The 16,292-nt window shown below is 55.8% G+C and overlaps 1 protein-coding gene across 1 annotated transcript in view; it reads right to left on the bottom strand.

The window, feature by feature from the left end:
* Nucleotides 1-988: 988 nt before the first annotated feature.
* The window catches only part of NFATC2 (nuclear factor of activated T cells 2), a 135,037-nt gene continuing 119,733 nt past the window's right edge, over nucleotides 989-16,292 (bottom strand). Inside the window, exons 10-11 of the mRNA XM_045295332.1 lie at nucleotides 8,919-9,006; nucleotides 989-4,141 (exon numbers count right to left, since the gene is read on the bottom strand). Coding sequence (XP_045151267.1) covers nucleotides 8,963-9,006 — 44 coding nt within the window. The 3' untranslated portion in view covers nucleotides 989-4,141; nucleotides 8,919-8,962. The remainder of the gene's footprint in view (nucleotides 4,142-8,918; nucleotides 9,007-16,292) is intronic.

Here is a 16,292-nt window from a genome sequence, read left to right as displayed (position 1 = left end):
TGACACAGGCACCCCTCCACCCCCCCGTCCTAAGCTGGGAACCCTGGGCTCTTAGGGACACCTGGGTGGCCTTGTGTTCTAAAGGGGAGAAATATAGACCAGGTGGTCCTAACGACGACAAGAGGGGGGCCTAAGGACATTTCAGGGTCTGGGATTGGGAGTCCCTGCCCACAGGGAACTCGCAGCTCTAGTGCAGAACGCTGAACAGTGGGGGCTTTGAACGAGTGAGTTCATAGGTAGCCTTGGATCATTGAGGGTGCAGTGGGGATGAGCCACAGGGGCCAAGGCAGGGATGAAGGATGGGATGAAGTTTGAACGTGGTTACAATTTAAAAAGAAAAATGGAAGTCACTGCCCAAGCTTCTCAAACCCCTATGGAGTTATAGTCCTTACAGTATCTGTCTGTGCATCTGACAGTAAGAGCTACATTTTCAAAATGTTTTACGTTGGTGTTTTTACAAACCGTGTAAGCAGTGAAGGCCCTTTTGACTTGGATTGAGAGGCCTCGAAGTGGGGCGAGCCCCTCTGAAAGCTGATTTGAGGCAGGCGTTAGGAACCTGGTGGGGTAGTGGTTACCTTGGGCTTCCAACTCCAAGGTCAGCAGTTCAAAATCGCCAGCTGCTCCATGGGAGAACGAGGTTTTCTCCTTCAGTATCGACTCAAGGGCGGCAAGTTAGAAGGCTCATTTGCCTGGAGGCTCCTTCTAAGGAAGAGGGGGCAGGAGGTGCCATGGACCCTCGTGGTTACCTTCCGTGTGGCAGAAGGAAATGCTGCCCAGCCCCGCGCCATCCTCACCCTCTTGGTTCTGTAACCTTGGGCAAGTGACTTCGGAGCCTGTGTTGTGGGCTGTAGACCGGGCCTTTGGTGTGTGTACGCCTTGCGCAGAAAGACGAGACCCTGGCCCGACAGTATGAACTGCACAGGCCCAAGCAGGTCCAGGGTGGGAGAGCGGCCTCCTCAGAGACAAGACAAGACACTGCTACAGCCACTGCTTCCAACGGGTTTATTGCTCAACTATCACGATACAAGCCGTATAAAAATACTTTACAGGTAGCAAAAATAAACTGCATTACACTGGAGGGGAAAAACGCTTTTCATGGGAATGTGATGTATTCAAATGCCTTGTAACAGTTGGTGGGGTGGGGGGGTGGCAAACCCACATCCATACCCATACCCCACAAGGGTCACCCACCATTCTCTCCCCAGGAAGGGGACTGCAGAGGTGATGGGGGCGCGTGAGGTTCTTTGACAAGCTGGCCAAGATGCTAAGTTAATGGTCCCCAAGGCCACAGACCCCCACCCCCTCTCCCCTGCGGATGTCATTCTGGGGAGATGGTTCCACCTCTCACGTCCAGTAACCGCACCGCATTTTCTGAGGGGGCGTCTCTCTCGCTCACCAGCCACTAGGAAGGTTTGTGTTAGGCCGAGAGGTTGGCTCCCACTCAAGGCACTGCGGTCACAGGAGGTATGTTGAGGGTCACGGCTGAAGGCCCTGGTTTGGTTCCGTGAGACTTCCAGCCCCGAGGCTAAGAGGCGGCCCATAAGAGTGCATCGGAGGGCAGGGAACCCCAGCTGGTTGAGTGTCACAGCCCACGTGGCCTCCTAGTAAACTCAAAAAATGAACAGCGGCGGGAAGTGGCCTCCTGCCGGGTTTTCCATTTGGAACAATGGAGAGCACTTGGAAAGGCGACATGTCGCCTCCCTTCAATAGGGAGCAGCCGTCAGAACACACCAGCTTTCCGTTCTGTTCTGCCGGATGGCCAGCGGCGGAGGGTCCACGAGAAGAGGTCCACCCTGCTGCTGTGGAGGACACTTCAAAGACATACCTGGCACTCACTTGGAATCTCATCACAAGTAGAGGTGTCGGTGAAAAATCAAATTATCCTGGGTTGCTTTGGGGTGGGGTGGGATGGGGCAGTTCTACACCTTACAACACAAATCCCTTCAGTCATAGGCTGAATGAAGGGAGGCAGCATCACCCTCAAACAAAAAACAAGAGGGGGCCTACTTCTTTATCAACCCCACCCCCGATGCTGGGCGACGGGTACCCAGCAAGTCAGCTCCAAGTTGTTTTCTTAGTAACAAAAATGTTGCAGAATACATTGTTTCTCTTAAGATCAACATATATGTAGAGAGAGAGGCACTGGGGAAGAACATTCTGGCCGTTTATAAATATGTTCTGACTCCAGCAGGGCAGAGTAAAGAGCATACACATGCAGCTAAGACTATAAACGTTCCATCACCGCGCGTCTGTCCGTTGGGATGGCTGTTATATAAGACCAAGCAGCAGCATTAGTACACAGGAAGACCTGGGAATGTCCCAGGCAGCCAGCATTCAGCCCCAGGGCAGGTTTCTGGCCGCCGGGCTTTGGGTTTACTTGGGATAGATAACCCATGCCCTGCCCCCACGAAATCCTTCAAACCCAGGCGACAGCCTGCCATTTGTAACTGACGATGCTTTCCTGACATCCACAGTCTCCATGGTCACTCTCTGGGCCCGTGTGCGTCCTGAGACCAAAGCTGCTTCCTCTGAGAGCGGCAGTCGTGGACCTGTGTGGGAGCCTGAGCGGCCAGGCGGCGCGGCGTGGTTAGAAGATGCACCCACTGGTCCTTTCTCACTCTGTGGACAGGGAGGCCGGGTGGCTTTACTACGAAGCAGGAAGGCACTTGGCTGGAACATGCCGCGATGGAGGAAGGGCCAGAGTTTGTCATGTGCAAAGATGGCTGTGGGCCAGGCCGAGGGAGGAGCCGCCCCTCGCTGGCGGGAACGGGTGGTTGGGCGAGGAGCGCCCTTGGAGGGCCAGGCGGAAGTTAGCGTGCTGGAGATCCTGCAGCAGTGGTCAGCTCTCGCTGGCATTGCTTTGCTCAAAAAAAAAGCATTGTGCGTTCCTCTGGGCTTGGGGAGGGAGGAGGAAGGGGACACAAGGAAATGCTTGGTGTTGACAGACAGGTGAATGCTTCTGTCTGGAACACTGACATCTCGGCCGGCACTCCGGAAGGCTCCGCAACGACCGTGCAAGTTCTAACCCCCCATCCTCGCAGGCCTCCTGCCCAGCAGGGTGGGCCGAGGAATCACCGTCTGTGGGGAGTGCTATGAGCCCTGTGTACAACCACTAAGCACGTGGCCCGCTAACTGACAGATGAGCGGTTCAGGCCAATCCTGGCTCCACGGGAGAAAGAGCTGGCAATCTAGAAGGCCCAGGGGCACTTCTACTGCCCGATCAGGTCGGTGTGGGGTGGCATCAACTTGAAGGCACAGCACAGGGTCTGGAGCTCCCTGTGGGTGCTGATGAAGGAGCCGTGGCATGCCCACAGCTGGGTCCCAGTTCAGGGGGGCCTGGGCATCACAGCACGGGACATGCTGAAGCAGAGCTGAGACAAACTTGGGGATCCAATCCTGAGCAGTCCTTGCTCTGTGCAGGCTGGACCCAACTATAGAAGAAGCACTTCACCCCCAGACAGGCCCTCACTTAAAGCCCTGCCCTTCCACCATTCCTCCTCAAAATCCATTGCATGTGCTTAAACTTGAAGCTGCTTAGTCGTTCTACGGAGAAGGTTGGGCTGCAGCGGGGACAGAATAAAATAAAGGCACAGGACTGTCATAACTTAACGCTGAGAAGTCTGGGGAGGACATCTGAGTCAGCCAGTCTTGGTTTAGAATGAGTGGTCAGGCTTTAGCCATGACCCTGGTGTGTGGCTAGGCGGTCCGTAGACATGAAGCTCTGAATTTTTGGTTTGGACCGGACTCCTGGGCTCTGTTCCTTTGGTTGGTTGCTTTGAGAGCTCTGTCGGAGGGTCCAGGAGCTGGATGCGCCCAGGCGTGACCGCTCAGCTAGCAGGCACGTCCCGGCATGCCTGGTTTCTTTGGTCAGAAGGCACTTACGTGGATGGAACACCATGCTCTTGGGGGAATGAAGAAAGCGGTCCCTTGGGTGTTGACAAAGGGAGGTGGCGAGCTCCTGAATGCAGAGTCTGCGGGAACCAGCATGTCGTCTGTTCCACAGTGGACGCTGAGTCAGAGGGGTGCAGGGCAGGAGGCAGAGGTGAAGGGTCAGGTCCGGAAGGTGTCTTGCTTCAGGGCTGCTTTTACGTCTGAGTTCGGGTGGGAGGTCTTGAAAACTCCTTCCTGATGATTTCGTTAACTACAAAAGATGAAGGGGTGGGGCACTGAAAACAGGTCCGATTCTCTTTCTAGAACCTCAAACCATTGGGCTGGTCTTAGCGGCTGGCTTGTTGTACCTTGTTTAAGCCATGCTGTACTGGCTGGGTTTTCTGAGTGGACTGGCTCATGACAATGGCCCTCGTTCACATCCCTGGGACAGAAAAGGGGGTAGACAAGGGGCCTTCTAAAAGTTCATGGGACTGGAGCTGCCCATAAACCCTTTGAAGGTCCCGCCTATTTCATGCAAGCGTGGGCTCATGCTTTGTATTCTCAACTGCTTCCCTTCCCATCCAGGGAAATGCCCAGTCAAGGATGAGTGTGATAAAATGCGGTTCTCCCTCAACCAAAGAGGGGCCCCTACAGTGAGATGGAGTCGGGGCAGTCCTGTCTGTGTCAACGGGAATCTGCCCCCCAACACTCCCCGGGATAGAGAGGTGCCAGTCTGCTTCCATCAAGATCCCACCCTTGGAAACTGCATGGGGCAGTTCTACCCTGGAGGAGGTCGCTGTGAGTTGGAATCCAGAGCAGTGCAAGTTCAGCCATCCATCTGGGTCCAAACAGTAAGAAGTTACCCCCAAAGCTCCAAGAGGGAGCAAGTGTGTGCAAGCCACAACCTCACCTGCCCCGAGGCCAGAAGAACTAGCGGTGCCCAGCTGCCACCACTGACTGTCCTGATCGGGGTCACAAGAGTTGGTCCCAGATGAGAGTAAGAACAGATGAGGAACTAGAATTCTTAAAGTTACCCTGAGGCATGCTGAGCCTAGAACCAGCTGGCTCAGGGGTCGGCAAACTTTGGAGATGGATGGGCCAATCCTGTCCCTCACAACAATTTGAAAATCATTGAAGAGCCCCAAATCTATGTTTACAAACCAATGAAATCACCATCCGGTAGGTAACATCCTTTCCATGAAACAATGGTAGTTTCATTTTCGGTTTTACTTCCCAGTCCCTGTTTGCCTGCCCCTGGCCTAGCCCAAGATCACCCTTTGGGGACCCAGTGGGGCAGCAGCAGACAAAACAAAGGATGTTATGCGTAAGATCAGTGTCCTACTTGACAAACCATCACGCAGAGGCCAAAAGGTCAACGATTACTCAGAAGCCACAGTGAGGGGGGTGCAGGGATACCAAGTCCTGGAGCCAGAATACAATCAGCCCATGTTGGCCCACTGCCGCCACTCAGCATGCGATGAGGGGATGGTCGCAGGGGAACCTTGATGTGTACAATGTCAACCCCCCCTCCCAGTTGTTTTGTTTATAACACGGAGGTGCTAGCTCTGCCCACTGTACCCATGGGCCCCCGAGGTGCGATGTTGTCGGGGTGGATTCCAACTCTGACCCGAGAGCTCCTCTCAGAGGGTTTTGGGCATTGGCAGTGTTTCCAGTGAGAAACAGCACAGCCTGAGCAGGAGGACATGGGTGGGGGGTGACTGTCTTAATCGGGGTGTTTGTGTTAACTTTCGGAGGCCGTGCTGAAGAATTAGGGATGAGGAGAAAGAGTGCCTTCCATTCCCACCGGTGGTGGGTGCCACAGCTTCCTGACGCGCCTCTCTGTGCCTCGCTTCCCTGTCTGTCCAGCGGGGACCTGTGGATCTCACGGGCTAGGGGGCAGGGGTTGTATTTAGAGCCGCTCTCATGGTTGGTTCTCGGGGTAGAAGAGGAGTAACTAGTGTCCTCAACCAAGCCTCTGCCCGCCCCCCACCCGGCCTGGGCAGGAAAGGGCTGCCAGGGAGACAGACGGGCAGCAGAGCACCCCGTGAAACATTTGAAAGCCCGGACTTTAGAGGGCTTCCTGTTTTCTCAGCCTAGAAAATGGAGGAGCTGCTCCTTCCTGGGAAGTTTCCAGAGGCCCTAGGTGCTAAAAATAGCCGCTGGGCAGGGAGCTGGCACCCACGGGGGCCTCTGTCTTGGAGGGGGTTTCCTGCTGCAAACACAGGGCTGCAGTCGGGGCCCCTTCCCGGCCTGTTCAGCCCCTCAGAAAGCTCTCTAGAGAGGACACAGAGCCCCTGGGCTATTCGAGAGAGACTGACACTCCAGGCCCAAGCTTGCAGGCATGGGTTGTCTCTGACATGCCTGTGAAATCTCCTGGGGAAGTGTGTGTGTGGGGGTGGGGGTGGGGGTCTCCTGCTCTACCTGTCACCTCCCCTAACCTGCCTCCCCACGTCTCCAGTCTGACCACCTCACTTCCATTGGGGTGCTCACTCATGGGCATGCAGTAAGTGAGTGGAGGAGGGAAGGGAAGCTGAGGCGCTGCCCCCCAGCACTGCCGTTAACTGTTGGGGCACCTATGCTGCTCCACCACCTGTCCTCCCACCCCTGCCCCAACGTCACGCCTTCCAGGAAGGCAGCCTGCCCAGGGGTGAGAGGCCCCAGCCTCGGCCTTGCCCACTAAGCCACACCCCCTGCCACCGAGGCGATGCCAACTCACAGCCACACTGTAGGACTTGGTAGACACTCACTCTTTACAGGGCTACAAAGCCCTGTCTTTCTCCCGAGGAGCAGCTGGGGCCCTTGCAGAAAGCAGCCCAAGGAGGGACCCCTGTGACACCGGGGCTCCTTGAGCTCAGCAGGTGCTTGACAGTCCCTCACGAAGGCTGAAAGAAGCTGGCTTTCCTCTGTGCCCACATGAGCTGTCAGTTTGTCTGAGGCCTTTTATTCCTGCCCCTGCCCACCCCCCAACACGTGCTATCCCTGGCTGTGGCATTGAAGAGGTGCCCGGATGGGAGTACCAGGCTCCATGGTCAGTGAAGAGGCTGCCCCATGAGCTAGGTGGCCGCTGAGGTCGAGTCTGCCCCGTCCCAGTAAGGACCCCAGGCTCACACAGGGCTGACCTTCAGAAACAGCTCACAGGGCCTTTCTATCTGGTCGCTAGACTCTAGTGCATCCCAGTCTGGCAGCTCACCACAGCCTGTTCTGCATCGGCAAGTGGGGCTGGTTTAGGAGGCACGTTGGCCGGAATGAAACATCTCAGCTGCGTCACCTCTCTTCTGGGGACGTGCTGAGGGTTTCTCTCTCAGCCACCGAGCACAGGGATGTGACTGGTGCCAATAAAGCTTTACTTACAAAAACAGGCTGTGGGCCACATGTGGCCCTACACCAAAGCCCACGCTGCTGCTGAGCCTCGACAGGACAGATTAGAATTGCCCCCTGTAAATCTTTATGGAAGCTTCTCCTCGGAACAGCTGGTGGGTTCAAATCCCCCACCTTTGGTTTGGCAGCCAAGTACTTTGACCTTGGCAGAAGGGCTGACTAGACAGAGCGAGTACGGTGTGTCTACTCTCAGAACCTCAAAAGTCCGCATCCTTCTGTTGTCCATTGGATGCTAAAGGAGCCCTCGTGCCGTAGCGGCCACTCATTGGGCTGCAAAGTCAGCAGTTCAAAACCATCAGCTGCTCCGAGGGAGAAAGAGGAGGCTTTCTACTTCTGTAGAGTTGCAGTCTCACCCAGCCTCCCACCTAGGCAATTCTACTCTGCCCCATAGGGTCGCCAGGAGCCAGCATCGGCTCGATGGCAGTGTTTGGTGGATGCTAACAGAAATGTGAGCCCTCCCAGAGGGCACTGTGAAGAAAGGCCTGGTGATCTGCTTGGGGGGAATCACTGAAAATTCCCTGAGGCCACAGATCTACTCCAGCGTGGCTGGTGGCAGGAGGAGCCTTGGGTCCAGCCTTGTCTCCTGGGATGCTCCGTGTTGTATGGAGGCCAGCTGCGTGGCTCAGAGGTTCTCCCCTTTCAGAAGGCAGCCCCTGAGGGGGTGCACAGGAACCCGGGCTCTGCTTTAGCGTGTCTCCACTGCAGCCCCTGTCCCCTTGCGTGCCGACACTGTCCCTCCAGTTTAGAGGGGGGCTGGACTACCTCGAGGGGTGTGGCAGCCAGCATGGCCTCCTCCCTCCCATGAAGGGTTCTCTGGCACGTGTGCTCCTAAGGAAAGCTACACTGAGCGCCACACACAAAGCCAGGGTCTGCAGGGTGATGGCGGAAGGTCTGGGGCCTGCCCAGCGACAGTGCCCAGGCTAAAGGACTTTTCTTTCATCCTGTCCCACCACTGTTGCATGCCCAAGAGCTTGGGGGCCTTGGAGGAGGCTCCCAGGGGAGGACAAGAAACCTTTGATAGGACCGTAGCCCAAAGCCGTGGGTAGAGTCCAAGAAGTCATGACTCAGCCCACTCCGATTCCATGCAGATTAGAACTGGGCACTGCAGTCCACGGCGCCTGGCCAAGCCTGCGTTCCCAGGCCCCTGTGGGGTCAGAAGCACTGGCATGGGGACAAGCACATTTAAAAGGCCTTGTTCTCAGTGGCTTACACGCTGAGCATCTGTGTTAACAGCATTTCTGTCCCCAGATCCCTGGGCCGGGAAGCCCCCTCGAGGACACATGGTTCTGAAGGGGGGTTGGAGGCGGGAGCAATCAGCCCTGTGTGATGACCCAGGAGGCATCCCAGCACAGGGGCGATTTGGGCTGACTTCTCTCAGGAGCATCCCACCCCGGCACCTCCACAAGCATGCTCGGCCTGGTGAGCGAGATCTGAAGGGAACGCCCCCCTCCCCACCACCAATGACCTACAGAGAACAGAATGAGGAGCAGGATAGTGTGAGGGTGGGATGGTGGGGGCCCTCTGAGAGAACATGCGGACTCCCCTCCCCCCAGACTCCAAGCATCTGACGCTTTGAGGACGGGACCGTTCGACTCTACAGCGTTGTCAGCATCGTTGACAAATAACACAGTTAAGGAAACCCCAAGGGAGAAGGCGAAAACATCCATTACCTTCGACTTGGATTTCTCGGATCAAAGAGCACAGTCACTCTGTCTCATAATATGTTTTGTATCCAGCTAAGGTGTGTGTCTATCAGTTCTGAAAAAGATTTGCAAAACCGTTTTTGAGAAGGAAAAAAAATCACCTTTGGCCTCTATTACACGTCTAGCTCACGCCCGTGTCTTCCCTCCAAGTGGCGTCTCTCAGGCCACAGAACCCAGGGCGGAAGTTAACCCACCAGCCGTAACTCAGCCCACATTCTGCAGCGACACACACTGGGGCATTCAATAGGGGACCCCGCCCCGCACCTTTCTTCTGCTACTGCAGTTAGCCAAAACAGCTGTCCTGCTGGAATGGCAATGGTACTTTGAACCCCAAAGAACTCAAAGCTACTCTGCGTACCCCGTCCTCCTGCAGGAGCAGGGACACCTGCCTCCCTCTCGCCCTTCTTCAGAAGGCCTGGCCCTGCACCTTTTCTTCCTGTTTTGTTTTGTGGGCGATGCAGAAGAGAAAGGAAACAAGGCTACTATTTTTAGCCCTGGCCCCATCAAAGCAGCACAGGCACATACAAAGAACAAAAGTGAACAGTGGGCTGCAGGAGCCAGGCTATCAGTTCACGGTCTCTTCAGTTCTAAGGAGCGGCAGCCCCGCCCTCCGGCTCCGGTCTGTTGGCTACAGGGTCGCTTAACAACAACACCGCCAAGCTGGGTGAAGCTGGCTCCTCCCGCCAAATGCTCAGGCGGGAGTCGGTGCTGGGTGCCTGCTTTACTAAAGCGTCCCGGGATTCATTTCTTCGAGGGCCCTCCTTCCTGGAGCCTGATCTTGGAAGGGGAGGGCCTAGGCTGGCTGTGGTGGTGGAGTCAGACCTGCACTCAGCCTAGGGGAGGAATCAGCTTGCTCCATCCAGATCTGAGCGTTCGGCTAATTCACACAGGGCCTTCCTGGCCCCCACCGGGCATCGCAAATGGAGCCTGGGCAAAAACCAACTCCTGAGACTCTCCGCCCACCCCCCATCAATAATCCAATCCATTTCATGGTCCCTTCCTCTACTTGCATAGCTCCCACCCAATGGGAACCTCGCTCCCACTCCCTCTCCCAGAGCTTGTTAGGTACCTGACTTTATCCCCTCTTGGTATGGCCTGGAGGGTAAGGGCTCGGCTGCTAACCAAGAGGGTGGCCGTGCAAACCCCTAGAGTAGCTTCATGGACAGAACAGCCTGACAATCTGCTCCTGTAGAGATGGAGCCCCCGGGACCCCATGGGGTCCCAGCACCACCCAGTCTTCCTAAGCTCTTTAAACCCAACTTAAAAATCCTCCTCCTAGACCATCAGGGGTTTTAACTGGTCCCCAGGAAAGCCAGCCATCAGGGTCCTCACCCTACAAACTGTCCCCCAGACCGGGGGGGGGAGGGGGGGTAGGAAGCTGCCTGCCTTTTGTTATTTCCTTACAGAAAGGACTGCACTTCCAACAAGCCACTCTTCCGTCACGCAGGAACCATGCCTGAGGGGACACAGAACACCTGCTCTGGGAGCCACAGCTTCATGTAGTCATGGGCTCCCGTCTGTTTCTTGGATAAGGCAAGTCAGAGACCCAGATCCCCCCCCCACCCCCCTGCACATTCATACTGGGCTGCTAACTGCAGGCAAAACAATAAAAGTAAATCCCCAATGGTCTGCCAAGTCAGCTTTCTCCCAGGGCCTTCCTTGCTACACATGTATCTGAAGGATAGACTGATGGGGGTGGAGGTTCAGGCATCCTAGGGGGAGCAGCAGGTGAAGGACTGGATCTTACTCTGACAAGTCTTTCCACCTGAAACCCCAAGGCTCCCTCACCTCCCCTGGGGGCCCTGCACCCTGCTGGATGGTTTACATTCTGCTTTCTCATTGTAAATGCACCTTCCGGATTGTTCTAAGGCCTACTTATGCACAAGCAGCTCATGGCATTGCCCCTCATCCCATACGACCACGTGCCTGGTCACATGTCCCTACTAATGGGTCTTGGTTACTGTATGAGTTTGCCTCGGGAGACTCCTGCCACTTCTGTCACCCTAGCACTGCTGGGCATGAGAAGGGACTGCCAGGCCCCACGGGCGCACAGCAGGGGCCGGGTGAGTGGAAACAGGCAGGGCAGATGCAGAGTGAGAGCCACAACTCCTCCCTCGATCTCATGTCTCTCAACTCAATAGCGGCTGCCCAGAGTGACCAACAGCACCACATGCCTGAGACTCTCTGCCAAGTGTCCCCGAAGGCCATGGACACTGAGGGCACACCCCACGCTTGCAGCTACACTGTCCTCTAAGCACTATTTGTCAAAGATCATCCCCAAAGCAAGTAGTGGTCAGTAGAGGAAACCAGGCTGAAGAGACTTGCCCAAGGTCAGCCAGATAGACTGGGGGCAGGAAATGGTGCTGCCCCACAGGGAATGTTTGGCTCAAGTCCAGTTGCAGCCTCACTTGGAGTCTCCTCTCCCTCACCCACGGCCAGTCCCTGGCAGGTGCACATGCACTCATCTACTCGTCAGGAACCTTGGAAGAAAGGCCTGGCAAACACTGAACACCATGCAGGGCAGTTCCCCTCCGCCCTGTTTGGGTCATCACCAGTAGTCAGACGAGTTTGAGAATAAAGGTGTTGGCCCACCCCAGGTACTTCAAAGGCAAGCAGAGTTAGCGTCTCACCTTACCACTTCCCGAGCACACCACAGTGGGAGGAGGGTGCGGGTGACGTCTCCCTCCTGTGGTGCTAAGGATTGGCACTGAAACTTGAGGCCCGCATCTGACTCCCCTGTGCCTCACTGTCTTGGTCTGCAAGATGAGAAGGCTTGTGTGCGGTCCTGGAAGGGGCCAGCACTTGGCACGGCCCCAAGCTAACCACACAGGGCTGGTGGCTGTCCCTGTCACTCGTGTATTTTTAGCCCACCACACAGCTCAAGGTCGGTGAGCAGATGGAATTGATTTGAGAGCCAGCCCACCTCGCTCACCAAAGCACTTTCACCCCAAGGCCACTACTCTGCCTTTCCGGGGTGGGTGGCTCTGAGAGACACTGCTCACAGCCTGCGCCCCACCACCCCTGCCTGACCCACACAGGATGCCACCAAGGCCCCCGGAAGCAGAGCACCCAGCCACTTTACAAGCAAGACCCCGGGGTTACAAGAAAAGCGCTGGGCCACATCCCAAACTATCCTGGGCTCTCAGGATGAGTAAGCATGTGCCGCTGCGGTTCCCAGCAGAGAGCGCAGGGCTCCTGGGGAGGGGAGAGTGTGGTTGGCTGCTCAGCAGCCAAGGAGGTGCAGAGAGCCCCCTTCACCCTCTCCTGGTCGGGCTTCATGCCCAAGCTCAGCTTTCTGGACCCCGGACTTGATCCCAGGTATGCACCTGTTAGCCATTCTCCCCCACAGCAGTCTGTGCTTCCCCGAGCCCACCCACTCCACCAGAAACCAAGGGCAGGCAGCTCTGCAAGGCTGGCAGGAGGTGCCTGAGTGGAGAGCCAGGAGCATGTGGCCAAGGGTCTGGCTAAGGTTCCCTAGAGGACAGCACCTATGTGTGCAGGCCGATGGAATTCCAGCACCTTCCATGCAACCCCCCGCTGGGTGTGCTCACACCCTTAAGAACAGTAGCTGGGGATGGTCATGGTCATACAGTAGCACTGTTTACAACAAGGACCCCTAGTGTCACGGTGGTAAAACAGACCTCACGGGTTCAGGCCCAGGAGCTGCTCTGCAGGAGGAAGATGAGGCCACTGATCCCCATGAGGGTGCCAGCCTCTCAGTCCTGCGGGGTCCCTGTGAACTGGCACTGACGCAACAGTCGTGGGTTTGGTCCTCAGCCACCCACAGACAGCCCCAGTCTTTCTGCAAATACATCGAATGGCCCAAGACCTGTCTGTTTGCCAAAAGATGATTATCTCACACACTTTTTGGTGACCCGCCAAGTGGGTTAGCCAAATTCTCAGGATGAGCAAAACAACCCGCACTTCTGTCACCATCACATCTTGCTGGAGATGAAAAGCGACAGCATCACTCCCATTGCTGGAAGAACCGGTACCACCTCTTAGGGAGACAATCTGGTACTGTCTGGCCAAGTTGAAGGGGTGCCCGCCCTGTGAGCAAGCAGTGCCACTCCAGGTATGGCCCTGTAGAAACGCGTTTGGGGACCCTGGGAGATGGGTGGGGGCGGGGTGGGCAAGGAGACATGCCAGTGCCCATCCATCATCACGGACACTGGGAAATCAAGGCCCCGGTGACAGAAAAGCCACGCATGGAAGCACACCACGCCCGTGACAATGAGTGGCTCTCAAGAGCCAGGAGTCGATGGGAAAGCAAGTTGCAGGGACCACCTAGGGAAGGGGTCCACTGATGAACAGCCCCGAGCACGCAGAACTGAACAACGACTTGTGTATGGGACTCCAACATCAAACCTATGAAGGAAAGCAAGACCCAAGCAGAAACTCTGGGCTGTCGGTCATTCACGGTGGGCAGGATGAGGGTATGTTCAAAATGACATGCACAACCCAGGCCTGGAGCATCACTGACAGCCAACACCCCCCCCCCAACCCCCCTCCTCCGCTGAGGACCACACCGCCCAAGGCGGCAAAACCAGTCACCCAAGAGGCAGTTCTGCCAAAAACATCAACCTGGATCCAAGCCCCAACTGAAAGGCAATCCCCAGGTCAGAACACGTGACAACGTGAGCTGCAGTCAGCAAACCCCCTGGCTGCTGCCGACACCACGCCGGCAGGGGAATGGCGAGAAGGACACCAGTGCGAAGACCCCCTCGGTCCCAAATTAAAGTGTTATCTACCTCAGGGGCCCTGGGGGCGTAGGGGGTTGTGCATTGAGCTTTTAACCCCAAGGCCAGCAGTTCAAAACCCCCAGCAGGAGAAAGATGAGGTTTTCTACTCCCGTAAAGAGTTGCCGTCTGGAAAACCCCACGGGGACAGTTCTGCCCTGCCCTGCAGGGTGGCTAAGGGTTGGAACTGACTTGCCGGTTGTGAGTTTGGCAAACATGCAAAACACACTAAGCCATCTACGAGGCAACTGAACATACGGACTAAAATGAGTGGAGTTTTGACAACGGATTCATTCTTGGGTGTGATATGGTATCGGGCAGAAGGTTTTGTTTTCTGGAAGGTTTGCAGAGGAAATTTTCTTGAGGCCAAAGAGCTGGCAGATAATGGTTATGCTGTTTTTTACTCTAAACCTGGAGGTGGAGGCTTTTGTGTTCATTTGCATCATTTGTTTCTGTTTTATATCTCACATATTGTGAAAGCTAGACAATGACTAAGAAGACTGCAAAAGAAGGGGTGTCTTTGAACATGGGTGTTGGCAAAGACCACTGACTAGACCACAGGCTGCCAGAAGAATGAGCACATCTCTCTGGGAAGAAGCGCAGCCATTCAGAATGTCCCTTAGAAGCAGAGGCAGCCTGCGACACAGTGGTTACAATGTAGCACCCCTGTAGGATGGCCCAGTGTTTCACTCTGTTGGAAGTTGCTAGGAGTTGAAATCAACTCGATGCACCTCCCAATATCTTTAACAAAGGCATCTATTTAATGAAAATAACTTAGTACCTAATAAAGGGAGGATGAAGAGAAGAGAACGGGGGATGAGAAAGATGACAAAAGGGACAGATGGCCTTTGTGCCCACCTTATAAGAACTAGCACGTGGAGTCAGAGCGGCTTGTCCCTTCAGGGAATGATGGGTAAGACAGCTGGACATCACTTGCCCTGGAAGGTCCTCCTGGGCGACCCTATCTAAAGTCTCTCTCCCAAAAGGGCAGTTTGCATGCATTAACCCAGGGGTCCTCAAACTACAGCCCGCAGGCCACATGCAGCCGGCTGAGGACATTTATCTGGCCTGCCAGGTGTTTTTGCCACCGCTGACTGTCCTGCTTAGCAGCCGAATCATCCAGTGTGCATAGGAATGTATTCATAGTTTTTTTTTTAAACTACAGTCCGGCCCTCCAACGGTCTGAGGGACAGTGAACTGGCCCCCTTTGAGGACCTCTGCATTAACCCTTCCAGAAGCAGGTATGAGCGTTCATCTCCCCAAGGCTGAGAGGGAAGGGCCTTGCTCTGCATGATGCTCAGAGATGTGCTTGAAACCAGGCGGCTGGACTCTAGGGCATGTGATCAAAAGCCATCTTGGGGCGGCCAGCACACCTGCCTCACCCAGAAATGCTCGCTCCCAGGTCAGGACAGCGCTTTCTGCTAAGGCTGATGGTGATCTGACATGCTGACCAACTTGACCTGCCCTTGCCAGCACCTGGATTGTTCCTTTGCACACACCACCCGCCCCCCTTATCTGCATGGCCACTGTACACACCTCAGGCCTGCAGCTAGTGGTCCATGACTTGCTGCAAGCAAGGTGTGTAGAACAAGGGGCAGGATTGGGGGCTATGATGCCAGACCTTCCCAAAGAAGAACACGAGGGGGCCCCCACCCACCACATTTCCTTCCTTAGGAGATGTATTGGTTTGAATGACCTCCCTTCTCAAAGAAATTCAAAGCACCTACAGGAGGCACTGGCTGTCGGCCACTCCCATCTTAACAAGAATTACTATCACCAGAGGACTTTCCTGCCCACGCTCTGCCACACAGGGGCCCTTGAGTGGTCAGAAGGGCATGTGGCTATGAGAGCTGGTCTTTGGGACTGAAGAAATGCACCCCTGGCTGGGCCCAGCTCGAGTCCGCGGTCCTCACAGGGTCTGCAGCTGGGGTGACGGGATAGACCATTGGCCAAAGTGTCCCTATTGCACACGGGCTAGAGCCATTTGCATTCTGAGTCAAAAGACATCCTTAGAACCGTCTCCCAATTCAGAAGTGAACAGGAAGCTAGGCCCCACCCTCCCATGGGAGAAGGAGTGCTGGTGGGCACCCTTCTCTGAACGGGTCTGGGATGGGCAGGAGAAGGGAGTCTGGCTCCTGGGCTGAGGCTTGGATTTCTCAGAACTTCGGCAGCCTGGAAAACACTGAGCTGGTTTCTGTTTTCTGTCCCCAGAAACAGTCTGTAACCACAGTGGGAGGGAGGCCTGCTGGCCTGGCCAGAGTGTCCAGCTGCTGGGAGGTCAGCAGGCTGCTGTTTACAGAGGAAAGACAAGCCAGCTCTAATGCCCACTTCCTGGGCATCCCCGGCCACCCGAGCTCTCAGCCAGCCGCACCCACTCACTTCACCAGGATGGGGAGCTGGGAAGCAGCTATAGGAAAGTGGGGTGGGGGTGGGCCACACCTCGTGGGGTTCCCTGCAAAGGAGCTTCTGAGTCCAGCCCAGTGGCAGGGGGCGGGAGGGGGGGGCATAGGAGGGCGCTGCCCTGTGCCAGCGCGCTGCACTGGGGTTCCCCATGGTTTCCATGGCACTTGCTTTTGCTGTCACAACACCCCGGGATGGCCCG

This window comes from Echinops telfairi, unplaced genomic scaffold, assembly GCF_000313985.2.
Source record: "Echinops telfairi isolate 266 unplaced genomic scaffold, ASM31398v2 ScPeMD7_5592;HRSCAF=6446, whole genome shotgun sequence".
NCBI lineage: Eukaryota > Metazoa > Chordata > Mammalia > Afrosoricida > Tenrecidae > Echinops > Echinops telfairi.
Note: the sequence above shows the minus strand (reverse complement) of the source record. Positions and strands in the feature narration are given on the sequence as shown.